Below are 23,768 nucleotides of genomic sequence, written 5' to 3' on the forward strand. Positions count from 1 at the left end.
TTGGCATGGCTGCAATGCAGCAAAGTATTGGCAAAGCCCATAAAGATAATGTAAATGTGAAAATGAGGAAACACAGATAAGCTAGCAACGGAAGTACTCAATTATATGAACACATTATACATTTACATAATAAAGTACAAATAAGGGTGGCTGCTTTATGTTCAGTAAATAATCATGCTATGAATTATCTGCCTTCCTTTCTCCCTCCCTCCTATCTGTCTCTCTCTGTCTCTGTCGTTCTCTGTTTCTACAGGTGTGTGCAATCTCATTCAGCAGGTGTGTCGCCTGAGCAAAGGGCTGCGTCTCCTCAACCTGTCCAAGACATCCCTCTCCTCCAAAGGTGGGTGGTGGTCACCTCGAGTGCCTCTCTCCCAGCGCTCCCTCTCCATCCCTCTCCTTCCATCTCTCTCTTCTTCATCTCTTCATGGAATACAGGAGGAAAGAAAAGCAAGAAAAAAAACTTTCATCCGGTTGATGTGGGAGGCTTTGAGCCTTTGTTCAGCTCCCGGGATGTAATATCACTTATCATATTAAGCACACTTATGAATGAAAAGGAGGATAGATGAGCCCCCCCCCCCCCCCCCCCACACACACACACACACTCCCGCACACACTCCCGCTTGCACTCTTGCTGTCAGTAAGTCAGATATTTCCGCGCACGCAGACTGGATTTAGCTCAAGGGTGGCTCTGGGCTTGGGTTTCTGCTGACAAGCATGGAGTTGGGTGAATTTGTCTAGAATCACTCACTCACTCGCCCACTCAGAAGGAAAGCTTTCCTGAGTACACACTCGTCTATTTCTCTCTATCTCCTTTCTCTCTTTGTCTGGCTCCCTCCTTCTGTCTTCTATTGTGTGTGTGTGTGTGTGTCTGTGTGTCTGTGTGTTTGTGTGTGTGTGTGTGTGTGTGTGTGTGTGTGTGTGTGTGTGTGTGTGTGTGTGTTAGAATGTGTGTGTACTTTGCACTTTCACACTCATAATATCTCATATCCAATCCATGTCTTTCACTCGTATCTAGCCATTTCTTACAGTTTAATTCATTCTGCTGCTTTGGCAGGGCAAATACATTTCTGATGGCACAGGCTCTTCTATCTGAGGTGCAGAAGTCATAAGCTAGGAAATGAAAATGTCTAAAATGTGCATTCCAGGAGATAAACAAAGTCATACCATAACGAAAGCATTAACTATGTAGACCAATAACATTAGTGCTGTTGATGCAGGGCTCATTAACACTGAAATTCATACCCCACACACACACACACACACACACACACACACAGAACACTGTACTGACAAACTGACTAGGAACTAACTAGAATTTGTCATACCATGACAAATTTTGAACACCGTGGTGAGGTAGATAATCTTTCATTCAGATAATTTAATTGTTCATGCACCTATGGAATGGACACAAATATGATTTCATCTCATGTTTGCAATGGGGATAAAGTAGTACTAATTATTACATTTTATTTATGCTGTGTTTGTTTATTTTATCAGTGGATTCTGGAGGTTGAATAGGTAGTCTATATGCGATGAAACTGTATTTTGTTATAATTATATATTGAAAATAATACATTAATTCATTCATTAATTAATTTAAATAATAAATGAAGGGAAATCCATTTTCCCATCCTTGGCCATTATTAAATAACGTGGATCAATTAATTTAACAAATCTCAAAAAAGTGTTTTTGTTTCTTTCTCTATGGTATGCAATCTCTCTCTCTCTCTCTCTATCTCTCTCTCTCTCTCTCTCTCTATCTCTCTCTCTCTCTCTCTCTCTCTCTCTCTCTCTCTCTCTCTCTCTCTCTCTCTCTCTCTCACTGTGCTCAGGTGTGGTGTCGCTCTCTCAGGCTCTGTGCTCGAGTGACGACTATTCTAACTCCCTGCTGCATCTGGATCTCAGCAAGAACCCCGGGGTCCTGTCAGGAGAGGACGCCTCGGTCAGAGACTGAACAAAGCACACACACACACACACAAACACACTAACACACATGCACACAAACGCACACAAACGCACACAAACAAACACACACTCTCTCTCTTTCTCTCTGTCTCTGTCTCTCTCTCACACACACACATACACACACACACACACACACATACACACCTTTTAACGCATGATCACCCACATATAAATGCAGTCTGTCACAGAAAGATGCTCTTTTTTGTACAAACACAGACATGTACTGCCTTGCAAATGTTACCACTCACATGTAAAGTCCGTCTGTGTCTGTTCTTGTTGCTGTTGCAGAACCTGCACCTCTTCCTCTCCCAGCCCAACTGCCTGGTCCACCTGGACCTGTCCAGCACCGACTGTTCAGTGGACTCGGTGAGCTAAGAACGCGCTTTGTGGCTCTCCAGTCACAAGTCAAAATCCCTTCATAGCTTTACATAAAGAAGTCTTTTCTCTCTACTTCTACCCTACTAAGGTTGTTGAAATGGATAAAGACATTCATTTTTCATGGGTGTTCTTTAACCTTTATGGCATATTCTGTTAAATCAGTGGAAAGGTCCCACCATCAATGTGACTTCTTTTCCCAGTGCTGCTTCCTTTTATAACTTTCTGTGGTTGACCTTTCCGAACTCTTGATATTATTCTGTGCTGTAGTGGAGAACTTAGACAAGTTAACAAAAACAATTCCATTTTTAGATGTTTTTTTTAAATATTGACTTAATTAATGTTGTCCTCCTCAGAATCCACTCTCTGACTGTTTCTCTCTTACTGTCTATTTGTGTGTCGTGCTGTCTCTCTCTCTCTCTCTCTCTCTCTCTCTCTCTTTCTCTCTTCCTCTCTCTCTCTCTCTCTCTCTCTTGGTCAGCTCTTCGGTGCGTTGCTCAGGGGCTGCTGTGCTGACCTCTCCTACTTGAATCTCTCCAAAAACTCCTTCTCTCACAGGTCAGCATCCACCCCTCTCTGTCTGTCTTCTCCCTCTCTCTCTTTCTCTCTTTCCTCCGGCCTCTCTTTTCCCTCTTCCTCTTTTCTCTTCCATTCTTTTTCCGTATTACTCTCTCTATCTCAGATCCTTGTCTTCCGCTTCCTCCCTCCCTCCCTTTCTCCCTCTCTCTCTTGTCTTGTTCTCTGATAAATATTTTTAAATATTTGTTGTTTAGCGAGGAAGGCAAACTAATTTTAGAAATTATTTATTTTTAAACATCCTCAGGCACCGTCCCATTCTCTGTGTGTATCTTTTTCATCCCCCTCTCTCCCTCTTTCCCTCTCTCCCTCTCCTCCTCCCTCCCCCTCTCCCTGTCTCTTCTGTGGTGCTGGATGAGGGATAGGTTTGGGCTGGGCGTTTGTAAGGTCTACACCGTGTCTAATGGAGGTTTAACTGAGCCCAGGCTGGCCTGTTCACACTCATAAGGCTCATTAATATCTCAGAGGAGGGCATTCATCGTCTGACCTAATCACGGCTCACCCCTCTCACGATAGCCAGCTCACTTTTCTTTATATTTACCTGCTTTTGTATGTCCTTTCTCTCTCTCTCTGTGTCATCATCTGTCCCTCTCAGGCACTTTATACTGTGCCTATCATATCTGTGTCTCCTCCGTGTGTCTGATGGAACTTGATATTATATTTGTGCCTGCTGTATTTTCCCATCTCACCTCTTCTCTTCTACCTTTGGCTCTCTTCTCTTTTTTCTTCTGGCTTCTTCTCCTCAATGTCTTCTCTTCTGCTCTGCCCTTCCTCCTCTCCCCCCTTCTCTGCTACCTCTCCTCTCCTCCCTTCTCTGCTACCTCTCCTCTCCTCTCCTCTCCTCTCCTCCCTTCTCTGCTATCTCTCCTCTCCTCTCATCTCTCCTCCTCTGCTCTTTCCTCTCTTCTCCTTTCTTCTCTCCTCTCCTCCCTCCTCCTTTCTCCTCCTCTCCTCTCCTCCCTTCTCTGTTATCTCTCCTCTGCTCTCTCCTCCTCTCCTCTCTTTCCTTTCCTCTCTCCTCTCCTCTCTCCTCTCTCTTCCTCTTCTCCTTTCCTCTCCTCTCTTTAGGAAAGTAAAGGACTCTCTCCCGTATTTCCGCCAGTTCTTCAGCTCGGCCTTCTCACTCACCCATGTCAGTCTGTCCTCCATGAAACTGCCTCCTGACGTGCTGAGGTGAGCAGCTACCCACAATCCTTTGGGCTTACGCCGTCTAATGGCATGCGGTGACGCTTTCCACTGGTATAGTGCGGAACGAGCAGTGATCAAAATGGCCCCTCCATGCCTGTTTCTATAAACAGAAGTCCCTTTCCTTTCTCTCTTTCAGTGTGTGTGTGTGTGTGTGTGTGTGTGTGTGTGTGTGTGTGTGTGTGTGTGTGTGTGTGTGTGTGTGTGTGTGTGTGTGTGTGTGTGTGTGTGTGTGTGTGTGTGTGTGTGTGAGTCATTGGAAGCTTTTTAAATTCAACAGGCTCGCTTGGCTCTTGACAGCTTTGTACTCCTGCGTGTAATTATAGCTGTCTGTCATATCTCCCCTATCACACTAAACAAACAGGAGTGCTTATTGTGAAGAGCACACTGTCCATTTCACAATGAAGAGATAATCCAAACGGTTTGTCAGAAGCAAACCCATAACTGAACCATAACAACTAGGCCTATTGGTCAGTGAAGGGCTGGCCAGGATTTAATGACCCCTTGATGGTACAGAATTCACACTTGATGGTTGCTATGGTGATGATTGTCATTCCGTAGATCCTTAGCTTCTTGTTACCACAGTGAGTAGGAGGTGGGCCACCTAGGTGAAGCCATTATGGGCAGGTGTTTGTGTGTGTGTGTGTGTGTATTTATGTGTATGTGTGTGTTTGCGTGGGAAGGGTGTCAAAATGTCTCTGGCTTGAGTGGCTCCCTGGATATAGGAGGGAAAAACCTTCCCCTTGCTTATTTTTCCTTGTTTTCAATCTCTCCCTCTCTCTCTCTTTCTCTCTCTTTTCTCTTTCTCTGTGTCGCTTCTCTGCTTTCATTCTGGAAGGGCGCTGCTTATGGGCCTGACATCAAACCCTCACATTAATGACATGCACCTGGATATCAGTGGCTGTGAGGTACTGTCTCTCTGTCTTCACATTCAAGCGCTTCCTCCCTTGTTTCCCTCATTCTCCCTTTCTTTCTACCAAACGCTCTCTCCCTCTCTCTGCCCCCTGCTCCCTCTCTCCCTCTCTCTCACCGTGTCCTTTCTTGGCTTCTTCTTCTTCTTCTTTCTGTGCGTCTTTTGTGAAAAGCTTCCTGCTCTGCATCTGTTAGTTGCTCGTTAGCCTGTGCCGAAGCATCTGTGTGTGTGCGTGCGTGCGTGCGTGCGTGTGTTTGTGTTTGTGTGTTTGTTTGTGTGTGTGTGTGTGTGTGTGTGTGTGTGTGTGTATGTGCACATCAGTCTGGTCGTACGTTATGTTTCATCTTGGCACAGCGTTGGATGGTCTGTCTCTCCTCTCACTTTTTCCAGTTGTCCTCCCAGAATAAATTTGAATCTTAAACATCGCACAGAATTTCTGAAGAAAAAAAACTCTTTTTCCCTCTTTCTGTTTCTCCCTCTTTCTCTCTTTCCCTTTTTGCTCTTTTTCTCTCTGGGTCATTCCATATCTCTCCCCTCCACTCTGTTTTTTTTCCTTCATTCCCCTCTCTGCTCTCTCTTCCTCTCCCTCTATCTTTCTCTCTCTCTCTTTCCCATCTCTCTCTTCCTCTCTGCTCTCTTTCTCTCTCTCCCTCTATCTGTTTCTCTCTCCCCCTCTATCTGTTTTTCTCTGGGTCATTCTGTGTCACTCCCATTCTTTTACTTTCCCATTCTCTCTGTTTCCTTAACTCTTTTATTTTCCTTCTTCCTCTCTCTTCTCTCTCTCTCTGTCCCTCTCTTTTCTCCCCTCCCTCTCTCTGTGTCACAGCTCCGGTCATCTGGAGCTGCGGTGCTGCAGGAGCTCTTCCCCCGGGTTTCCTCCATCGCCACGCTGGACATCTCAGACAACGGTGAGCTCAGCTGGGGCCACCCCGTGCCCCAACTCCCCCTGGTGCACCGCGCCCTGCCTGCTGTCAGTGGAGCTCTGCCCCTGCCTGCTCCCCTCCGCTGGCTGTGTGTGTGTGTGTGTGTGTGTGTGTGTGTGTGTGTGTGTGTGTGTGTGTGTGTGTGTGTGTGTGTGTGTGTGTGGTGTGTGTGTGTGTGTGTGTGTGTGTGTGTGTGTGTGTTGTGTGTGTGTGTGTTGTGTATGTTGTGTGTATGTTGTGTGTATGTTGTGTGTGTGTTGTGTGTGTGTGTGTGTGTGTGTGTATATGTAAGTCTATGTTTCTGTGTTAGTGTATCTGTCTGTGTGATCAACTGTTTGTGCAGTCGAGTGTGTGTGTGTGTGTGTGTGTGTGTGTGTGTGTGTGTGTGTGTGTGTGTGTGTGTGTGTGTGTGTGTGTGTGTATTCATATTCATCCCTTTGTGTTTCCTCTCAGGTCTGGATGGAGACTTGCTCACTCTGCTGTCTGCACTATCCAGGCACCCCTCCCTGAAGCACCTACATCTGGGGAAAAACTTTAACATTAAGCACAGGTACAGTAGCTATAATATGCTGTGTGTCTGTTGTGTGTGTGTGTGTGTGTGTGTGTGTGTGTGTGTGTGTGTGTGTGTGTGTGTGTGTGTGTGCCTGTGGAGATAGATAGATAGAGAGAGAGAGAAAGATAAAGAACATTAGAGAGAGAGAACAAAAAAGAGAGAGATGGAAACACACTCACACACATTCTTTATTAAACCATATTTATTGATCACTACTGATGATACATTACCCTTGAGCATTGTTAATGTAACGCGATCAGAGATGGCGATTACCCTCCGTAGTGTGTGTCAGGCTGATGCTGTCGAGGCTTGCCAATATCACTCCTCCCACCCCTTTGTCAACATAATCACAGTCATGCTTGTCAGTGTTGTTCTCCGGAGTTGCGCTCTTGTCATGTCAGAGGGATTTAGCGTGTGAAGCGTTTAGCGAGCGTTAGAGCGAGAGGACCTCACAGGAACTTTTCATCCGTGTGTTTGGCTCACACTAACGAGTTAATGGATAACACATTCACACACACACACACACATAAAAAATGCTGTTTGGACATAATCTCCATAATCCCCTCTTTCATCTGTCTCTCCCTCTCTCTCTCTCTCTCTCTCTCTCTCTCTTTATCTCTGTTTCTCATGCTCTCATTTTACGCTACCCCCATGGTCAGCAGTGTCATCATGTGTTTGTTTGTGTTTATGTTTGTGTGTGTAGAGTGCTGGATGACGTGCTTCAGAAGCTGGTGCAGATGATCCAAGAAGAGGAGTGTGTGAGTGATGAGCTTTATTCCCAGCGTTCCGGTTCCGGCATGTTCTCTCTCCGCTGGCTTGGTGCCAAACTGTTTTCTCACACATGGGATGCTGTGCGCCACCAATCTGTTTTCACATGCGAGTCCATTAGTATTCCCACATGCTCTCTGTAACGCCAAGCACGTATAAGCACATTTTTTACACATATACAGAAACACAATGCAACACAAAAGAACACGTAATACAATCACTCAAATGCATATCTACACACACACACACACACACACACACACACACACGCAAATTGCACCCATAAACATAAACATCAACATAAACACAAAGGTATTTTAGACATTACCTCATCCAAACTGTAACACACACACACACACACACACACACACGACTGTGTCTGTGTCACTGTGGGGCAGAACATATTGTGCCATGTGAATAATTCACAATGTTGACACAGCAGCTGTAGACAGGCACTTCCCCCTTTGTATGACAAACAGCCAGAGCCCCCCCCCCACCCTGGCTCTCTGCCTCCCCCTCTTTCCTTCTCATTAAACCATCAGATGCTGTCCCCTCTCTCCTCTCCTCTCCTCTCTCTCCTTCCATCCTTGAGTGTTCTCTTCCTTTCCTTTCCTCTCCTCTCCTCTCTCCTTCCTTCCTAGAGTATTCTCCTCCTTTCCTTTCCTCTCCTCTCCTGTCTCTCCTTTCTTCATTGACTATTCTCCTCCTCCTCTCCTCTCCTCCCTTTCATGTGAGACTACAGGCACTCTCCCTCACTTCCACCCCGTAACATTGTCATGCTGTTTGTGCTCATCAGACAACAGCTAAAAAAAGATTCTTTAGTTCTTAAAAGAGGGGAAAGGTATCACACTGATCCCCTCTCAACACAACGAAGGTGTGTGTGTTTATTTTATGTAAGGAATGAAAAGTGTTTTTTGGAACATTACCATGACGATGATAGTTAAGATATCATACCTCCATCAAAGGCTTCCAGAGAGTATATTCAATGAGAGGTCATAGAAATGTGAAAGATTAGACACTCCATACTGTTTAATATTCAAACTCTTTCCTTTTTGTCTGAAACCTGGTCTTTATGTCTGATTTGCGTGGATCTTCCCCCCTGTATGTTATTTTTATACCCCATTACATTTTGTCATGCAAATTCACTTTAATGGCAATATATTGCGTATATCTGAAACTAGCAAAGCGTGAAGCATAGAATATTCCATGAGCAAATATTGTTTTGCGAAAAGTAAGAGTGCTAGAGAAAAACAGGTGGAAAAAGCAATTACAGAAGAGGAAGGTAGAGTAAACATACACTCAGTGGAGTGTGTCAGTTATTCTTAGTTATGAGTTTCTGTTCTCTTTGTCTGTGATTCTCTTTGTCTGTTTATCTGTCTGTCCATCCCTCTGCCTATCTCATTTTCTTCTCTTTCGCTCTCTCTTCCTTTCTTCTCTAATTACTCTGTCTCCATCTTCTCTTTTTCTCTCTCTTTCTTCTCCTTCTCTCTCTCCATCACTTTCATTTCTGTTTGTCGTAATCTCTCTCTATCACTCTTTCATTTTTCTTTCTTACCCTCTCTCTCTCTCTCTCTCTCTCTCTTTCATATTTTCTCCCACTCCCCCTGTATTTTTTATCTCATTTTTACTCCTTTTTTCTCCTGATCTGTTGTTCCCTCCCTCCGTCCTACCGCCATAGGCGCTGCAGTCGCTCTCTCTGGTGGACTCCAGGCTGCGCTCACGGGGCACGGTGCTGGTCAACGCCCTGGGCAGCAACACCTGCCTGCGCAAGGTGGACCTAAGCGGCAACAACATGGAGGACATCGGGGCTAAGATGCTGAGCAAAGCCCTGCAGATCAACACCACGCTCAGGTAAGATCTGAGAACCCGAGAGAGAGAGAGGGACAGAGTGAGTGACAGAGATAGGGAGAGAAAGAGAGGGGAATGGAGAGAGAGTGAGAGGAGGAAGACTAATATAAAACAAATACAAATAGAGTCTATTGAGTCTATTTTAGGGCTGGCAGTGATTGTATGTTTTGTCAAATTCAACTTAATGCTCCTGAGAGTCATCTAACTGCTCACTTAGTGTTATAAATGGGAAACAAGCATTGTGGGTTTGCCTGAGACAAACACAATCACAAGAAATCAACACTGTACCGCAGGAAAGGAGGACTGTAATTATCAACAACCTTTTGCAAAGCCAACACCGACAGCAAAATTCAAAGACAGCATCTTAGATAATGTTGAAGGGATGGAAAGATGGATGGATGAAGAGAGATGAAGAGATGGAGCAGGAGTAACAGAAAATGGAGTGGGGAGAGCCAGAGAAGAGAGGGATTTAGAACAACCTGAACACACAGACACACACACACACATAGAGGGAGAGAGAGATAGGTGTGGTACAGGGGAATATGTGTGCGAACCCGAAAGTGAAGAGAGAGATATTTTTTCGGTAACATGATTGTGGTGGTGTAACATAAGCTGTGGTGAAGTCATAGCATCGCAACGTGTGTGTATGTGTGTGTGGTGTGTGTGTGTGTGCGTGTCTGTCTGTCTGTCTGTGTGTGTGTGTGTGTGTGTGTGTGTGTGTGTGTGTGTCTGTCTGTCTGTCTGTCTGTCTGTCTGCGTGTGTGTGTGTGCGTGTGTGTGTGTGTGTGCGTGCGTTTATTTGTGTGTCACAGGAGTGTAACATGGGACCGGAACAACACCACCGCCACAGGATTCTTGGACGTGGCCCGAGCACTGGAACAGTGAGTTCAGATACTGAATATACACACCTCACAGAAACACACTTGCACAAACACACACACATGCACACAGTTTTAGTCACACATTCACACATTACTCACACATACACTAATGTGCGTGGTCACACATGTGTGCGCACTCTCTCTCTCTCTCTCTCTCTCATGCTCTCATGCTTTCTCTCTCTCTCTCTCTCTCTCTCTCACACACACACACACACACACTCAGAAACACCTTAATCACATCATTTCCTAATGATGTACTTTAGATGAAGCCAGACGGTGTGATGAGAAGTGGTGCACTAATTGTTCTCTACACAGTCTCAACTCATTACATCAGCCTGTCACACATGACCTATACATTTGTCACCTTCCCAAGAGGGCCACAATGGAAATACGGCCTAGGGCTTTCATTGTGTTTATCTCAGACACTTTTAATCATACCCAAGGGATAAATTAATTTATAGTCATACATCTACTTTTTTAAATGAGGCTAGCATCAATCAAGCAATCAGATGCCTCATCAAACCCACATGCAACATGCTTCTTTATACACATTTCTCACATGTGGCCTTGCAGGCAGCACAAGTTCAGCTTTTATTCCAGCCAAGAGATAGAAGAACTCCTGTTCATTTACGTTTTAAGCTAATGAATGTCATGCCTATTTGGGTGCTGCAATGCTAGTTATTTTTTTTTAATGAGACGTGTTGTTTGGTGTTTCTGTTAGCAAGCAGCACTCTCTCCCACAGGGCACAGACACACACCAGGAGGCTAGAAATTCTATTTGCTACCAGCAGCATTAAAACAATTTTCATTAAGGAAGCGGAAGCTAACTTTATAAGATAGGACAAGCTCGCTCTGGAGCTAGACTTAATGTTGTTATACTATCTCTCTCTTTGGATGCACCCGAGCATCCATCATGAGGGTGGATTTGTCAATGTGTGATTTCTAAATGGTTGCTGGAGTGTAGTTTACACAGACCCACGGCTAAGGAGGAGGAGGAGGAGGTGGAGGAGGAGGAGGAAGAGAAGGTGGAGGAGGAGGAAATATCTGTCACATGGAATTGCCTGCTCTCTTTTCCTTTAAAACTCTCTCTCTCCCTCTTTTTGTGTTTGTTTGTATTCCTTGTGATTTTGTCTGTGTGTCTTTGTGTCTCTTTCACACATTCTCTTCTCTCTCTCTCTCTCTCCCTCCCATTCCTCTTTCCCTCCATTCTTTCTATCGCTCCCTTGCAGTAACTTCACATTGCAGTATATGCCCCTGCCCCTCAGTGACATCACGCAGGCCTACCGCAGTGCACCTGAGAAGATGGAGCAGGCGCTCACCAAGGTAGCCCCACCCACTACTGCTCTCACACGCACACGCACACGTACACTCACACCAAACAAAACTGACACCACAACCGAAACTAGGGCTGCACAATCCAAAAATCAAAACTGATCAAAATTGCAATTTTAACTAATGCAATTAGCTAATCGCAAAGGATGTAATTAATCATGCAGCTCATAGCTCATAACATTTACCAATGGTTAATCCACTTACATCTGTGATTTTTATATTCATGTCATCCTCTTTGTGTGACAGATAGTGAAGATCACCTAACAGGAGTGGATGCACTGGGCATGCTCAATCAGAAGTGGCCCAACTTAAAGCGAAATCTGGAATATCGAATTGTAGCTTGACTCTGAAAATTATATCCCAATTCAAATCGCAATATCTGTCAGAAGAATTATCTGAAGAAAGGCAAATAAATATTTTGTGCAGCCCTAACCAAAACCCTAATCCAAATCCCTAACCAGAGACCCCTTTGTAAAACACCCTCCTCTTCACACACTCAGAGTCTGCTGCAGTACTGGCCAAGCTGCTCTTTATTCTGAGCTGGTCGGCGGTCAGTCATCTCTGGAGACGGGCTGTTGAAGGGTCTTGTTTACTCAGATGATTGAAGTTTGATGTTGTTTGGATTGTGTACACAAGACATTTAACTCAGAGGTCCCGTTTATTGAAGGCCTTTGCTATTTGTTTAAGGGTTTCCGTGAGTGCGTTGTTGAGGTGTGGTTGGCATGGTTGCATCAATAAGTCTAGACCCGCTCTGACTGGAGCTGTCAGATGAAGTGGGATTTTGTCAGATCTGTATTGATTGAAAAAATATGTGTATTGACATGGCCTTGAAGGTGCTGTCCTTTAAATGGTCACACACATGCACATTATGTTCACTCTCTCTCTCTCTCACACACACACACACACACACACACACACACACACACACACACATGCGATAACTGCTCACTCGTAAGATGAATCCCGGCCTGATCTAGAAGCTAAGGTAGGTCAGGGCAGCATTCCAAACGCATTCTGACACACAGAGATGGAACGAGAGAGCGTGCCCGGTTTGACCGGACCCAAATTCACTTTGTGAATAGTGTCAGACCACGCTCCAGCGGGGATTGTTTCCAGTCAGTGCAGCCTAATGCCATAGACTTTGGATTCATTTTGAAACAACTGGACCAGCCCGTGACCAATCAACACCGACTGCCATGGGATTGCTATATTACCTACTTTGTCACCAACAGTGCAAGGTGGTATATTAGACTTTTCCCCAAACCTTGGTGTCAGTAAGGGGCGTGGGTGTGGGGTGGCGGTGGCTCTGGAGGTAGAGGAGACATTTGGAAACCGGAAGGTTACCGGTTTGAGTCCTGCTCGTCCTGAACTTGATGTGCAGGTTGGCACCTTGCAGAGCACCTTATGCCATCGATGTAAGAATGTGTGTGTGTGAATGGGTGAATATGAGGCATGAAATTGTAAACTTTGAGAGCTCAGAGGAGTAGAAAAAGCACTATCTAAATGCAGTCTGTTTACCATTTGTTCAATAACACGCTTTGCTCCACCTTCTATTCTTTGTTTGCTATCGTTGCCCTATTATTTGCATCACTTTGTCTATCTCTAACACTGCCATTTAGTTTTGTAGCTACCTTTCAAACAAACACTTCATAGCAGCTTCACTGCTCTAGTTACTGTGTTGGGCCTGTCAGAATGGCCCATCATTTACCTCGTGGAAGGCAATTCCCAGCGAAAACAGACCCACACTGGAAATGAGCCCACACCACGCATCACAACATAGTCAAGCCCTGCAGGTGCCCAGGGGCTATTCTTACAGCAGGACCCACCGCTGCTGCTGCTGCTGCCTGTCCTTGGTCAGTGTGACGTTTTATGAACGTCCTGTCAAAACGGATGCACTCCCAAAGGGCAGAGCTCATGAAGGTCCAGCATTTTCATAAGGTCGCCAGCGACCGCGGGGCAGAACCTTTCATACCATAAATTTTACTGGTCATAATAAATCATATGATTTAGAATGACTTGTGCTGACCTAAGCCATAAGCTCTATGGCTCTATGAGACTAAACTAGAGGAAAGAAACAAGGCTCACCTTGGTGCTACTTTACATAGCCCATTCAACCTTCAGCCCCTTTATATGACTTTAATAGGAGAATGGCAAAAGGCTCATGATATATATTATATCCTATAATGCTTGACTCCAAAGGATTTTCATTCATATTAAATACACACAATATATTAAAGGTACACTTTTGAGGTTGAGGTGCTGTAATCACATACTATAATATCTTCATTTTGATAAGTCAGCCAAATAGTTTGTTTCTCCCCCACAGGCCTGCAGTAAACACAACTAAACTACCCCTTTGTCTCTGTTGCACTGAGGGTTCCAGCTGCGTTTATTGTAATGAAGTGCCTATTAGGAGAATCACAGACTACTCTGCAACACTTAATTGCTGCAGATAATTAGGTAGTGCAGCGAGTAGACTGTGTTTCAGACGCGAGACCTGGGCTAGGTAGAAATCTGTAGTGAGCTGGCAAAACTGGTTGGGGTGCTGCTCACACACATTAGAGCTGTGTGTGTGTGTGTGCCTGTGTGTGTGTGTCTGTGTGTGTGTGTGTGTGTGTGTGTGTGTGTGTGTTGTAAGCTCTCTGTACCCTGCATACTGATGAAACGCTTGCTGTTAATAGTTATGGAGCAGCTGGTTTCAGGCCTAAAATCTATTGCTTTACAATTTCAAACTGAGCCATTGATGAGACATTGGGTTTTTCAGTAGCCTGTTCTATATATATGGAAATGTCCTTAAGATGATCTGCACAGGCCTGGAACCATTGTAATGATGCTGTTGTTCTAACACAGATGCCACCTGGGTTTGTAGTATAAGGTGTGAGTGGTTATCCATGGATAAGTAGTTATTTTGCTATACACTGTACCAGGGATTCCCAAATTGTGGTACATACCACCGGTGGTACGCAAGCTTCCACTAGGGGGTACGCGAGATGAAAAGGGCAATGTTGGAAAGGTGTTAAAAATGTTTTATTTTTATTTTTTATCTTAAGCCTATGTTCTCTGTTGTTTGTGTTTCATAATGTTGTTCTCCACACTGTTTTATTAGTGTGAGAGCTCATAGGCCAGACATCAGTCATAGACATTTTGATTTTGTAAGTTGTTGTCATGTAGGGTGGCTAACACCCTGGATGATGCCTGGAATGTGTCAATAGAATGTGTTACGTTTTTATGTGTTGGATGGTGGGGGTACGTGAGCCGAGTCAGGATGTTGGTGGTGGTACACGGGGAAAAAAAGTTTGGGAACCGCTGCACTATACAGCACTATTTTTTTCATATCAGATGAATCTGTTATCTCGATCCTATTGGTGATCCTCCTTTAATTGTGGTAATTGTGGTGTGGCCAGATCCAGAGAGCTCTCCTGAGGAACAACCAGACCCAGCGCTTCTCCCAGAGACAGGCTCTCCGTCTGCATCAGGGCCTAGTCACCAGCACGGCTGAACAGGTGAGAGCGATAGATGGAGAGAGAGAGAGAGAGAGAGAGAGAGATAAATATGAGAGGAAAGGAAAGGAGAGAGAGTTGTTGTCGATGCATATCTGCTTAGTTTGGGTTTCTGTGACTGATGAAGCATCAGGCTGTCTGCATGGGCTGGCTTTGTTCTGTGTGTGTGTGTGTGTGTGTGTGTGTGTGTGTGTGTGTGTGTGTGTGTGTGTGTGTGTGTGTGTGTGTGTGTGTGTGTGTGTGTGTGTGTGTGTGTGTGTGTGTGTGTGTGTGTGTGTGTGTGTGTGTGTGTGTGTGTGTGTGTGTGTGTGTGTGTGTATCTGTGTGTGTATCTATGCATGTGTGCACGCCTGTATGCGTGGATGTGTGTCATCCGCTGATGGTCTCATCTCTCATCCTCTCCAAAGATGGATGGATTTGTGTGTGTGTGTGTGTGTGTGTGTGTGTCTCTCTCTCTGACAGTCCTTTGTTTCCTAGGTAATGGAGCGCCTGTGTGTGCGCGTCCAGCAGCAAGTGTGCGCTCTGAAGGGTGTTGGAGAGGCGGAGGAACTGCAGGCGGCCAAACAGGTGCTCAAGGAGGCCAGGAACTCGCGGGCGGTGAGTGACCTCGGGAGAGTGTTGGAGGAGTGTATGGAGGGCTCCGCAGGTGTGTCAGTGTGTTATGCGGGCAGAGAAGTGAATGATCCGGGACTCCGAGAAAAAGGGAGAGTTCTGTTAAGCTTTTGGCCTACTGCTCTGTTGTTAAGTGAGCTGGAGTCTGCAATTACAGTAAAAATGATTAACTGCAATTGTAATCAAGGTCCGCCGCTCACGGCCTTCGAACCCGCCACCTCAACACACACTGGCATGGGAGTCAAACGCTCTAACCACTGAGCTAAAAGCCCAGGCTTCCAAGTTCCAACTCAGCAGTTAGAAGCGTTAGGGGTGTGAGGATTTACATGAGAAACTAGCATGCTAGCTCAGTTCAACTCCGTTACACAATTACAGTAAATTATAAACATTTACATCTTCATTAGGAATTACCTTTCTTGTACACAAATATCAAGTATGTTTGGTAGGGTAATGTCATTAAAGTGGTTTATCGTGAGCATATTGCTCTAATAAATAATAAAAACTTGCCGTGTGTGTGTGTGTGTGTGTGTGTGTGTGTGTGTGTGTGTGTGTGTGTGTTTGTGTGTGTGTGTGTGTGTGTGTGTGTGTGGCTAGTATGTAGTTGTCGTTCTCTGACCTCTGCTTTGTGGTCCTCTCTCTCAAACATACATTCCCAGCTGTACCCATCCCTGTGTGAGCTGGCCCATGTGCTCTCAGTGGACGGACCAGTACGTCAGCGGCTGGACTCTCTGGCTGGAGAACTGGCCAAAGCTGCGGACAAGGAACTTCAGGTACTCACAGTCACAGACACTGTACATACTGTACACACAGAGAGGTCTTACAAGTCTGTTATAGGTTTTATAGTATAATTATAATAATATATTTTTGAAATATGAACTATTTCATGAAACATTATGTAATTAATTAATTCACATGTATTTGATTAAGGGGATGTTTTGTAAGTAATGGCTATAAGGAACTATGTGAGCGTTCTGATCAGACACGTTTTGTTTTCATTCCTGTCCCCTGATTGGGTGCTGCCAGGTGATTGTGGACTCCATGGTGTCCCTGTGTCGAGAGCTGTGTCCACTCTCCTCAGCGGCGGCCGAGCGCCTGAGCCCTCCTCTCTCGTCCGTCTCTGAGCGCGTCTCTATCCCTCGCTCCGCCATCCGCACCGCACTGATGGAACGGGCAGCGCAGGACATCCACCGGGCACTCGAGTAAGTCAATAAAAACACAACAGCTGATAATCAAGGGAAGACTGAGAGATAGATGGATTGACAGATAGATAGATATATAGAAAGATAGATAGACAGACAGACAGACAGACAGACAGACATACTTTATTGTCCCAAATGGATATTCATATTCAGAAAACAGTATATGGTCCATTGCAAATATAGGAGGTAATTTTCTAGTTCCCCAGTCCAACTCACATCATCACACACAGAACATACAGATAGTTACAACATCGCATCACACACAAAACATACAGATAGTTACATCACATCACACACAAAACATACAGATAGTTACATCACATCACACACAAAACATACATATAGTTACAACATCACATCACACACAATAAAACATACAGATAGTTACAACATCACATCACACACAAAACATACAGATAGTTACATCACATCACACACAAAACATATATATAGTTACAACATCACATCACACACAATAAAACATACAGATAGTTACATCACATCACACACAAAACATACAGATAGTTACAACACATCACACACAAAACATACAGATAGTTGCAACATAGAGCATCACACACAAAACATAGTTGCAACATAGAGCATCAGTACCCCTGCTTTTATTCTGCCCTCAGGTGTTAGGTCCTCCATTTTGTGTCTCTCATATGTGTGTACCTGGTCTTAGGGAGGTGAAACTGTCGGTGGTGGCCTATCTAACCAACTCCATTGTGGATCAGATACTGCAGGAGCTCTACTCTACCCATAAAGCCCTGGTAAGCAACTCATGTGGCTGTTGTGTTAAAAGGTATCTGTGAAATAAAAAATGTAGCCATCATGAAATAATACAATACATGATAAGATGTCGATAAGCAGAGAGATATTGCAGTACAGTAGTTTGAACTATTTGTTATTTGTGCACGTAGGCTATGACAGATTTAATAGCTGAGTCTAGCAGGTTGGGAAGTGACGTGAAAGTAAGCCATTAGAAAGGCAAACAAAACAAAAAAAGTTTTTTGTCATAGTACAAACAAGCAAAACTGGTGCTCTGAATACTAATTCTGTTGTCTTTGGAAGAATCCAGTTGACGCATTTAATCGGAATTTGGATTACACCTGCTTTTAAAAGGCAAAAATGTTTTACCGCAAAACAGACAAGCACTGTTTTCATACATGTACCAGAATACTTAATGAACCGTTTTTGCGCTATACTCCCACTTTTACTCCCGCTTTTCCCTCCATAATGCATATGCATAAGTAAGAAAAGCATGATTCGTCATTCTGCACTCCTGTGGCAGGCAAAACACAAGTTCATCCATCCGCGGGTGTGTTCGTACATATGATGCCAGGTTTTAAGGCATGTGTCTGAAACAGGTGATCATTTTTTAGTACATCTGGCCCTTAGAGCTTGGACGAAATACAGTACGATGATACTAGAGTTTATGAGGATTTTCATAGGCAGGCTGACTGTGTGTGTGTGTGTGTGTGTGTGTATGTGTGTGTGTATGTGTTTGTGTGGGCGTGCGTGCGTGCGTTCGTTCGTATGTATGTGTTTGTTTTTTACTCTCTCTCTCTCTCTCTCTCTCTCTCTCTCTCTCTCTCTCTGTGCTGTCCCAGGCTCGGCAGGTGTCCCAGCTCAAGCGGTGGGAGGGCATGTGTGATGGAGGGACGGGCAGGAGATCACACAGACACAGAGACTCACTGGAGATCACTGATGAAGAGCTCGGCACCAGTATAGTAAGCAGCCGTCTGTGTGTTTCTGTGTGGGTGTGTGTTTGTGGGCACACATGAGTGGTCAAGTGTGCATTTGTTAGTGGATGTGTTGGTGTGTGTGTGTGTGTGTGTGTGTGTGTGTGTGTGTGTGTGTGTGTGTGTGTGTCTGTCTGTGTGTGTGTGTGTGAGAGAGAGAGAGAGTATTAAGTGTGTATGAGAGAGAGAGAGGGAGATGGAGAACCAGAGGTTGTGCGTGGGACAGTCTGGTCATTCATCTCTCGCTGCTTTCTAGGACACCATCGCTATTAAGAAGCGGAGCTCCAGAACGCGTCGCATTCGACCTGTGTCCACCCGGCTGAGTGAGTGCTCTCTGTCCTCCACCGCCCCCCCGCCCCCCTCTCTCTCTCATTCTCTCTCTTTCTCACACACACACACTCATCCCTCTTTTCTTTCCCTTCCAGCGGCGCTCCTGGTCTCTGACTTCTCCTCCCTCTCCGGGAGGTCCATTAGCGCTAGCGTCCTGCTGTGCATGTTTACGTGCCCTCCCACTCCCTCATTATCTCTCCCTCTGTTCTCTCGCTTCTCTCATCCATCAGCGTGCCCCACCTCTTCTCTTTCTCTCTCTCTTTCTTTTTCTCTGTTTGTCTCGCGCTTTCTCTCCTTTCTCTCCTTGTCTCTCTCGCTCATCTCTCTCTCCTCTTTTTTCTCTCTTTCCCCCTCTTTCTCATTCTTTATCTCCTCTCTTTCTCTCTTTATCTGTTTCTCTCTCCTCCATCTATTACTCTCTCTCTCTCTCTCTCTGTGTGCAGTCAGTGGGAGATTTACTGAATTAACTCAGCATGATTTAGGAGCCTTATTGATTCATTTGTATTAGTTGCGGCTGTTGCGGCTGTTGCTGTTGCTGCTGCTGCTGCTGTGGTGATTGCATAGTGCTGGCCAAGGCTGGCACTCTGCAGTCCTGAAGCTTGCAGCTCCTCACATAGCATCTCACTGAGGTTTCCTCTTATGGGTCAGCGTCTCATAAAATATGCTTTAGAAGAAATATGGTTATGGTTCTGATACAGTAGAATGTGTGCAGTATATTACAGCTACCTAAAACCACATCTTCTCTCTCTCTGTTCTTTCTCTCTCTCTCTCTCTCTCTCTCTCTCTTTCTGTCTCTTTTTCTCTCAGGTCTGAATGATGACTCCAGTTCGTCCCCTCCCCCCTCCGCACCTCCTCTCTCCTCACCCCTCTCCCGCTCGGCCTCCTGGGAGGGCCTGTCGGAGCTGCCCACTCTGGGCACGCCCCTGCAGCATGTGACCCGCGTCCGGCCAAAACCCCCACGCAAGCACCGCGGCGGCCACACCCTCTCCGACACGGTAAGAAAGACCCAGAGAAACAACCCACCCACATACTGTACTACACAACATACTGTACAACGGAGACCACTGTTTACGGTCAACCCACACCTGGAGCAATAATCCAGACATAATGTATGATGGCACCTGAATGATGGTGAGCCACAAACACTAAATAGTTCATGTAGTAAGAAAAACAAAAAATGTCAAGAATGAATGAAATGAATTTATTCATCATCTGCCTTTATACTCTTGCCTGTTCTTCCATCATATGTTTGTTTTAATGGTACGTTATGTCCAAAGTATTTTTGCCAGTTACTTAATTTTAGTGTTTGGTAACACTATTTGACGGGGTGTGGCACAACTGTGACCGGACTCCCCTCCAAATGTTGAGTGTTACCAAACTTCTTAAAGGGACACCAGGCAACGTTTTCGTGTTAATTAATCATCTTCGTAAGTCGGTATATGGTTAAATGACTCATTACGGGGCGAATGAAGGCTTTCTCGCCCGCCCCTACTGCCTGTAGGAAGAATATCCCACTTGCAAGTTCGGTGTATCCTACCCGCCGAACTTCAGTCTCACAAAGTCTCAGACATTGCGAGAAGCAGGATCAGTTTACATCCTGCATCCCCAGCACAGAGGCAGGCTAACGAAACGCTAGTGATTGTTGCAAATGTGTGTATAATGGCAGAGCCGGCAAATAAGCAGCGAAGATGCAAAGAAAAGAAAAAGAGCTTCAGACCGAGCAAGGGCTCGCACACATATCGACACGTAGAGACGGTAGGGGGAGCTTCATAGAGAAAAAGCATCAGGCTTGCCTGGTATCCCTTTAAACAAACAAAACCATTCCAGAAGGTTCTCCAGTAGCAGTTTGAGTCAGAGCTACCGATTGAGAGGAATCGTCCCAAATCGTCCCTCTAATCTGACAGCTCTCTCCATGAACAGCAGCATTAAATAATGAATCTGATGTGCCTATTTACCCGTTAATATTCATCACTCTCCACAGAGCCCAGTGCAGCTGCGCTGAAACGTAGATATATCTGCTCATGAATAATGAATGCTATCTGATTGATATCACTGCCACTAAGATGAGAAGGATGTGTTCATTTGAAATTGTATAAATTTAAGGAGATTCGAGCTTCTGATATTGCCATCTTACATTACTAATGACCCCACTGCAGGTCTTGACTGAGAGGATAAAGAAGTGTAGTTAATATCAGATCAGATATTACATTTGTTCCCTGTGTTTTTATTTTATGTGTATTTCTTTATGTGCTATTGTGCATTGTATGTATTCGTGCAGTAGTTAATGTACTGTATATATTTCTATGTGTGTGTGTGTGTTCTTGTGTGTGTGTGTGTGTGAGAGAGAGAGAGAGAGTCTGTGTGTGTGTGTGTGTGATGCAATGATGATGACACCATGACATCACTAGGACTCTTGTTCCCCCCAGAAGCCGTAAAGTGTGTGTATGTGATTAAAATTGGTAAGAAATAACTGGAAACTCTTCTCCCCCCTCCTCCCTCTCCATTTCTGTCTCATACATAATTCTCTCCTCTTATCCCCCCCCCCACTCCCTCACTCCCATTCCCCTTCCTCAATGCTCCGTCCGGCAGCAACTGCCAGAACCCTGCTCCAATTTCCAAAATGATTTGGAATGGGTCCAAGCTAATCTTTACAAAGTGAGTTAAGCCACCAGGCCATCCACCAGGCCATCCATTACCCTCTATTTGCTCGGAACACATTCAGACCAAACATCCTTGCACACTCAACAGTCATACCTAAGCCCCATGGCCAATACAGTGTGTTACGTCCGCATGTTTGAGAATGCACAGATGAGCCCTAAGGCTATTGATTTTGGCTTAGGCCACAAGGTTAGTGTATGTCATACCTGTCGGTCAACATGTACTGTAGATCTGATTAAGTCACAAGGGACAAAGTAATGTGCCTGACTGGAATTGTGTTTTTACTCTAGTTGTGCAGGAAGAGTAATGTTGACACCTGTCTTCTGCTCTCTCTCTCTCTCTGTCTCTTTCTCTCTCTGTCTTTCTGTCTAACCAGCATTGCAATGAAAACGGGGCAGTCACGCCTCTTGATGATGGACTGCCTGATTTTTACACCAAGAGAGTTCTGCCTGACAGGTACAAACAGATATTCTGTTTGACAGGTACAAACAGACATCACAAACAATCCAGCACACACACACACACACACACACACACACACACACACACACACACACACACACACACACACACACACACACAGTCACACACACACACACAACTCGGCCATGACGAAATGCTACATCTGGCATAGTAGATGCTTTTAGTGTTATTGCTTTATTCCCGTTAAGCATATTTCCTAATGAATACCCTTTGAATACAACATCATATGCCAGCCAGAGCTGTAGCCTAGCAACCAGTATGTCTCTTGGAGATGTTATTAAACTGTTGCCAGGCAGCAGCTGCTTGGAATCATGGGGGACAATCAGACTTTTTGCAAAACTACAGGTACACATCTGGCTCAAAAAGATCATAGGACGTAGGATGTGCTGCTGCAGTATTTGACTATCTTCTCTTAAAGCCACTATTAAATTCTGATAAAGACGTTGCCATCTTCTTTGTCTCAGCCTCTCTCTCTCTTCTTTGTCTCTTTCTCTCTCCCTTTGTTTCTTTTCCTCCTTCAGTCAGCTCTCATCTCTCCACAAAGCCCACTCGCTACGGAGAAAGAAGCGGCGCAACATGCTCTCCATCTTCGGTTTCCGTAGGAACCGCAACTCGACTCTGTCTAATCAAGAGCCGGACTCAGGTGGCGGGTCCTGCAGTGAAGAGTGCCGAACCGTTGCCACGGCACCCACAGGGTCAGTTAAAGACTTACTCCGCCATGGGGTTGGAGCTGGCAGATTTAGACCTGATGGCATTTAACAAGTCCTCACTGTGTCTTTCACATCACGTGGCATTTGACCATTATTACAATTCATTAGTGTGATTAACAGTTTGATTACCTGCACAATTCAGTTCAATCAGGCAATCAGGCAGGTATGCATTTTGAATCAAAATCCAAGTTGCAGTAGGAAACCAATGTTACAACAAAGGCATTATGGCTTTCTCTCTTTGTCTGATTTACTGAAAAATATTTTGACACATATTTCGTTTTGACAGGTTAAGTGGTCCTATTATAACATACAGTGAGAACTACTCTCAATCTTAGGGACACAAGATCAGGCAAAATACAGCTGGACAGCCTGACATTTAGTTGGTAATAATAACTTCTCACAGCACTGACTAAAGTCATCTCAGTGTGTCAACGCGACGCGTGACTAAAACTCAGTTGAGTGTTTGGCAGCCTGGAAGGCGTCTTACGAGACTGAGACTGACTCTGGGTCAGTTTCTCCTAACCTCTCTCCCTTATGTAACTGTCGACCTTCAGGGCTGTGACCTGTACACACTTGCTTCATCAACACGCACTGTCATCCCATATTAAGTAGTCACGTTGTCCTTTTATCCTCACGCTCACGTTCTATCTCCTTCCTCATCTCCTCGTCCCCGTAGAACCGCCCAGGAAAATGTTTACACTCTCCTCCAGCCGCCGAGGTTGGCGGGCAGGGCCGGCTCCCCGGGAGAAGGGGCTGATGGGACTGTGGAGGACCAGAGAGTGGAGGAGCCTGCTGGCGTCATGGAAGTAAGGTCCATCCAAGGCATGCCACTTCCAAGCATAGGAGAGAACAAGCAACTTTATTCGACCAGACAGGTATCGTTTTCTATGGAGCTTGCTGTTATTGTTTTACTGATGAGTCGTTTACACACAAAGATGCATCTTTCATCAGATGTGTCAGTCAGTCTTTGCTTATTTTCTGCTGCTGCCTCTCTATCTGCAGTTCAGTGAGTGATATGTGGCTAAAAGGCCCTGACAGGGTAAATGGGGTCATGTCAGGTTTGGAGGAAAGGAATTCATTTCATGGAGTTATTTTTTTTGTTTTGTTTGATGCATCTTCAGCCTAATAGATTAACTCAAGTCTCAAGATACACAAAGCGTCAGTGTGCTGCTATTGTGCCAGTTTGACAGTCTATGAGCTGTGAGTCTTATT

General features: G+C 45.0%; 1 protein-coding gene across 1 annotated transcript in view; it reads left to right on the plus strand.

Moving 5' to 3' along the window:
- Positions 1-23,768, plus strand: part of LOC143117521 (capping protein, Arp2/3 and myosin-I linker protein 3-like) — a 36,597-nt gene that overhangs the window by 8,506 nt on the left and 4,323 nt on the right. The window contains exons 12-34 of the mRNA XM_076279266.1: positions 254-340; positions 1,833-1,942; positions 2,254-2,331; positions 2,822-2,898; positions 3,985-4,089; positions 4,940-5,009; positions 5,841-5,922; positions 6,391-6,487; positions 7,194-7,248; positions 8,937-9,109; positions 9,919-9,987; positions 11,217-11,310; positions 14,724-14,822; positions 15,297-15,416; positions 16,088-16,201; positions 16,455-16,630; positions 17,316-17,403; positions 18,244-18,363; positions 18,632-18,698; positions 19,513-19,700; positions 21,740-21,819; positions 22,368-22,541; positions 23,233-23,431. Of these exons, the coding sequence (XP_076135381.1) occupies positions 254-340; positions 1,833-1,942; positions 2,254-2,331; positions 2,822-2,898; positions 3,985-4,089; positions 4,940-5,009; positions 5,841-5,922; positions 6,391-6,487; positions 7,194-7,248; positions 8,937-9,109; positions 9,919-9,987; positions 11,217-11,310; positions 14,724-14,822; positions 15,297-15,416; positions 16,088-16,201; positions 16,455-16,630; positions 17,316-17,403; positions 18,244-18,363; positions 18,632-18,698; positions 19,513-19,700; positions 21,740-21,819; positions 22,368-22,541; positions 23,233-23,431 (2,522 nt within the window). The remainder of the gene's footprint in view (positions 1-253; positions 341-1,832; positions 1,943-2,253; positions 2,332-2,821; positions 2,899-3,984; positions 4,090-4,939; positions 5,010-5,840; positions 5,923-6,390; positions 6,488-7,193; positions 7,249-8,936; positions 9,110-9,918; positions 9,988-11,216; positions 11,311-14,723; positions 14,823-15,296; positions 15,417-16,087; positions 16,202-16,454; positions 16,631-17,315; positions 17,404-18,243; positions 18,364-18,631; positions 18,699-19,512; positions 19,701-21,739; positions 21,820-22,367; positions 22,542-23,232; positions 23,432-23,768) is intronic.

The sequence above is a fragment of the Alosa pseudoharengus genome, unplaced genomic scaffold, assembly GCF_046254945.1.
Source record: "Alosa pseudoharengus isolate Yale_2024_CS ecotype anadromous, Long Island Sound unplaced genomic scaffold, YU_APseudo_1.1 YU_APseudo_1.1_scf_11, whole genome shotgun sequence".
Lineage (NCBI taxonomy): Eukaryota > Metazoa > Chordata > Actinopteri > Clupeiformes > Clupeidae > Alosa > Alosa pseudoharengus.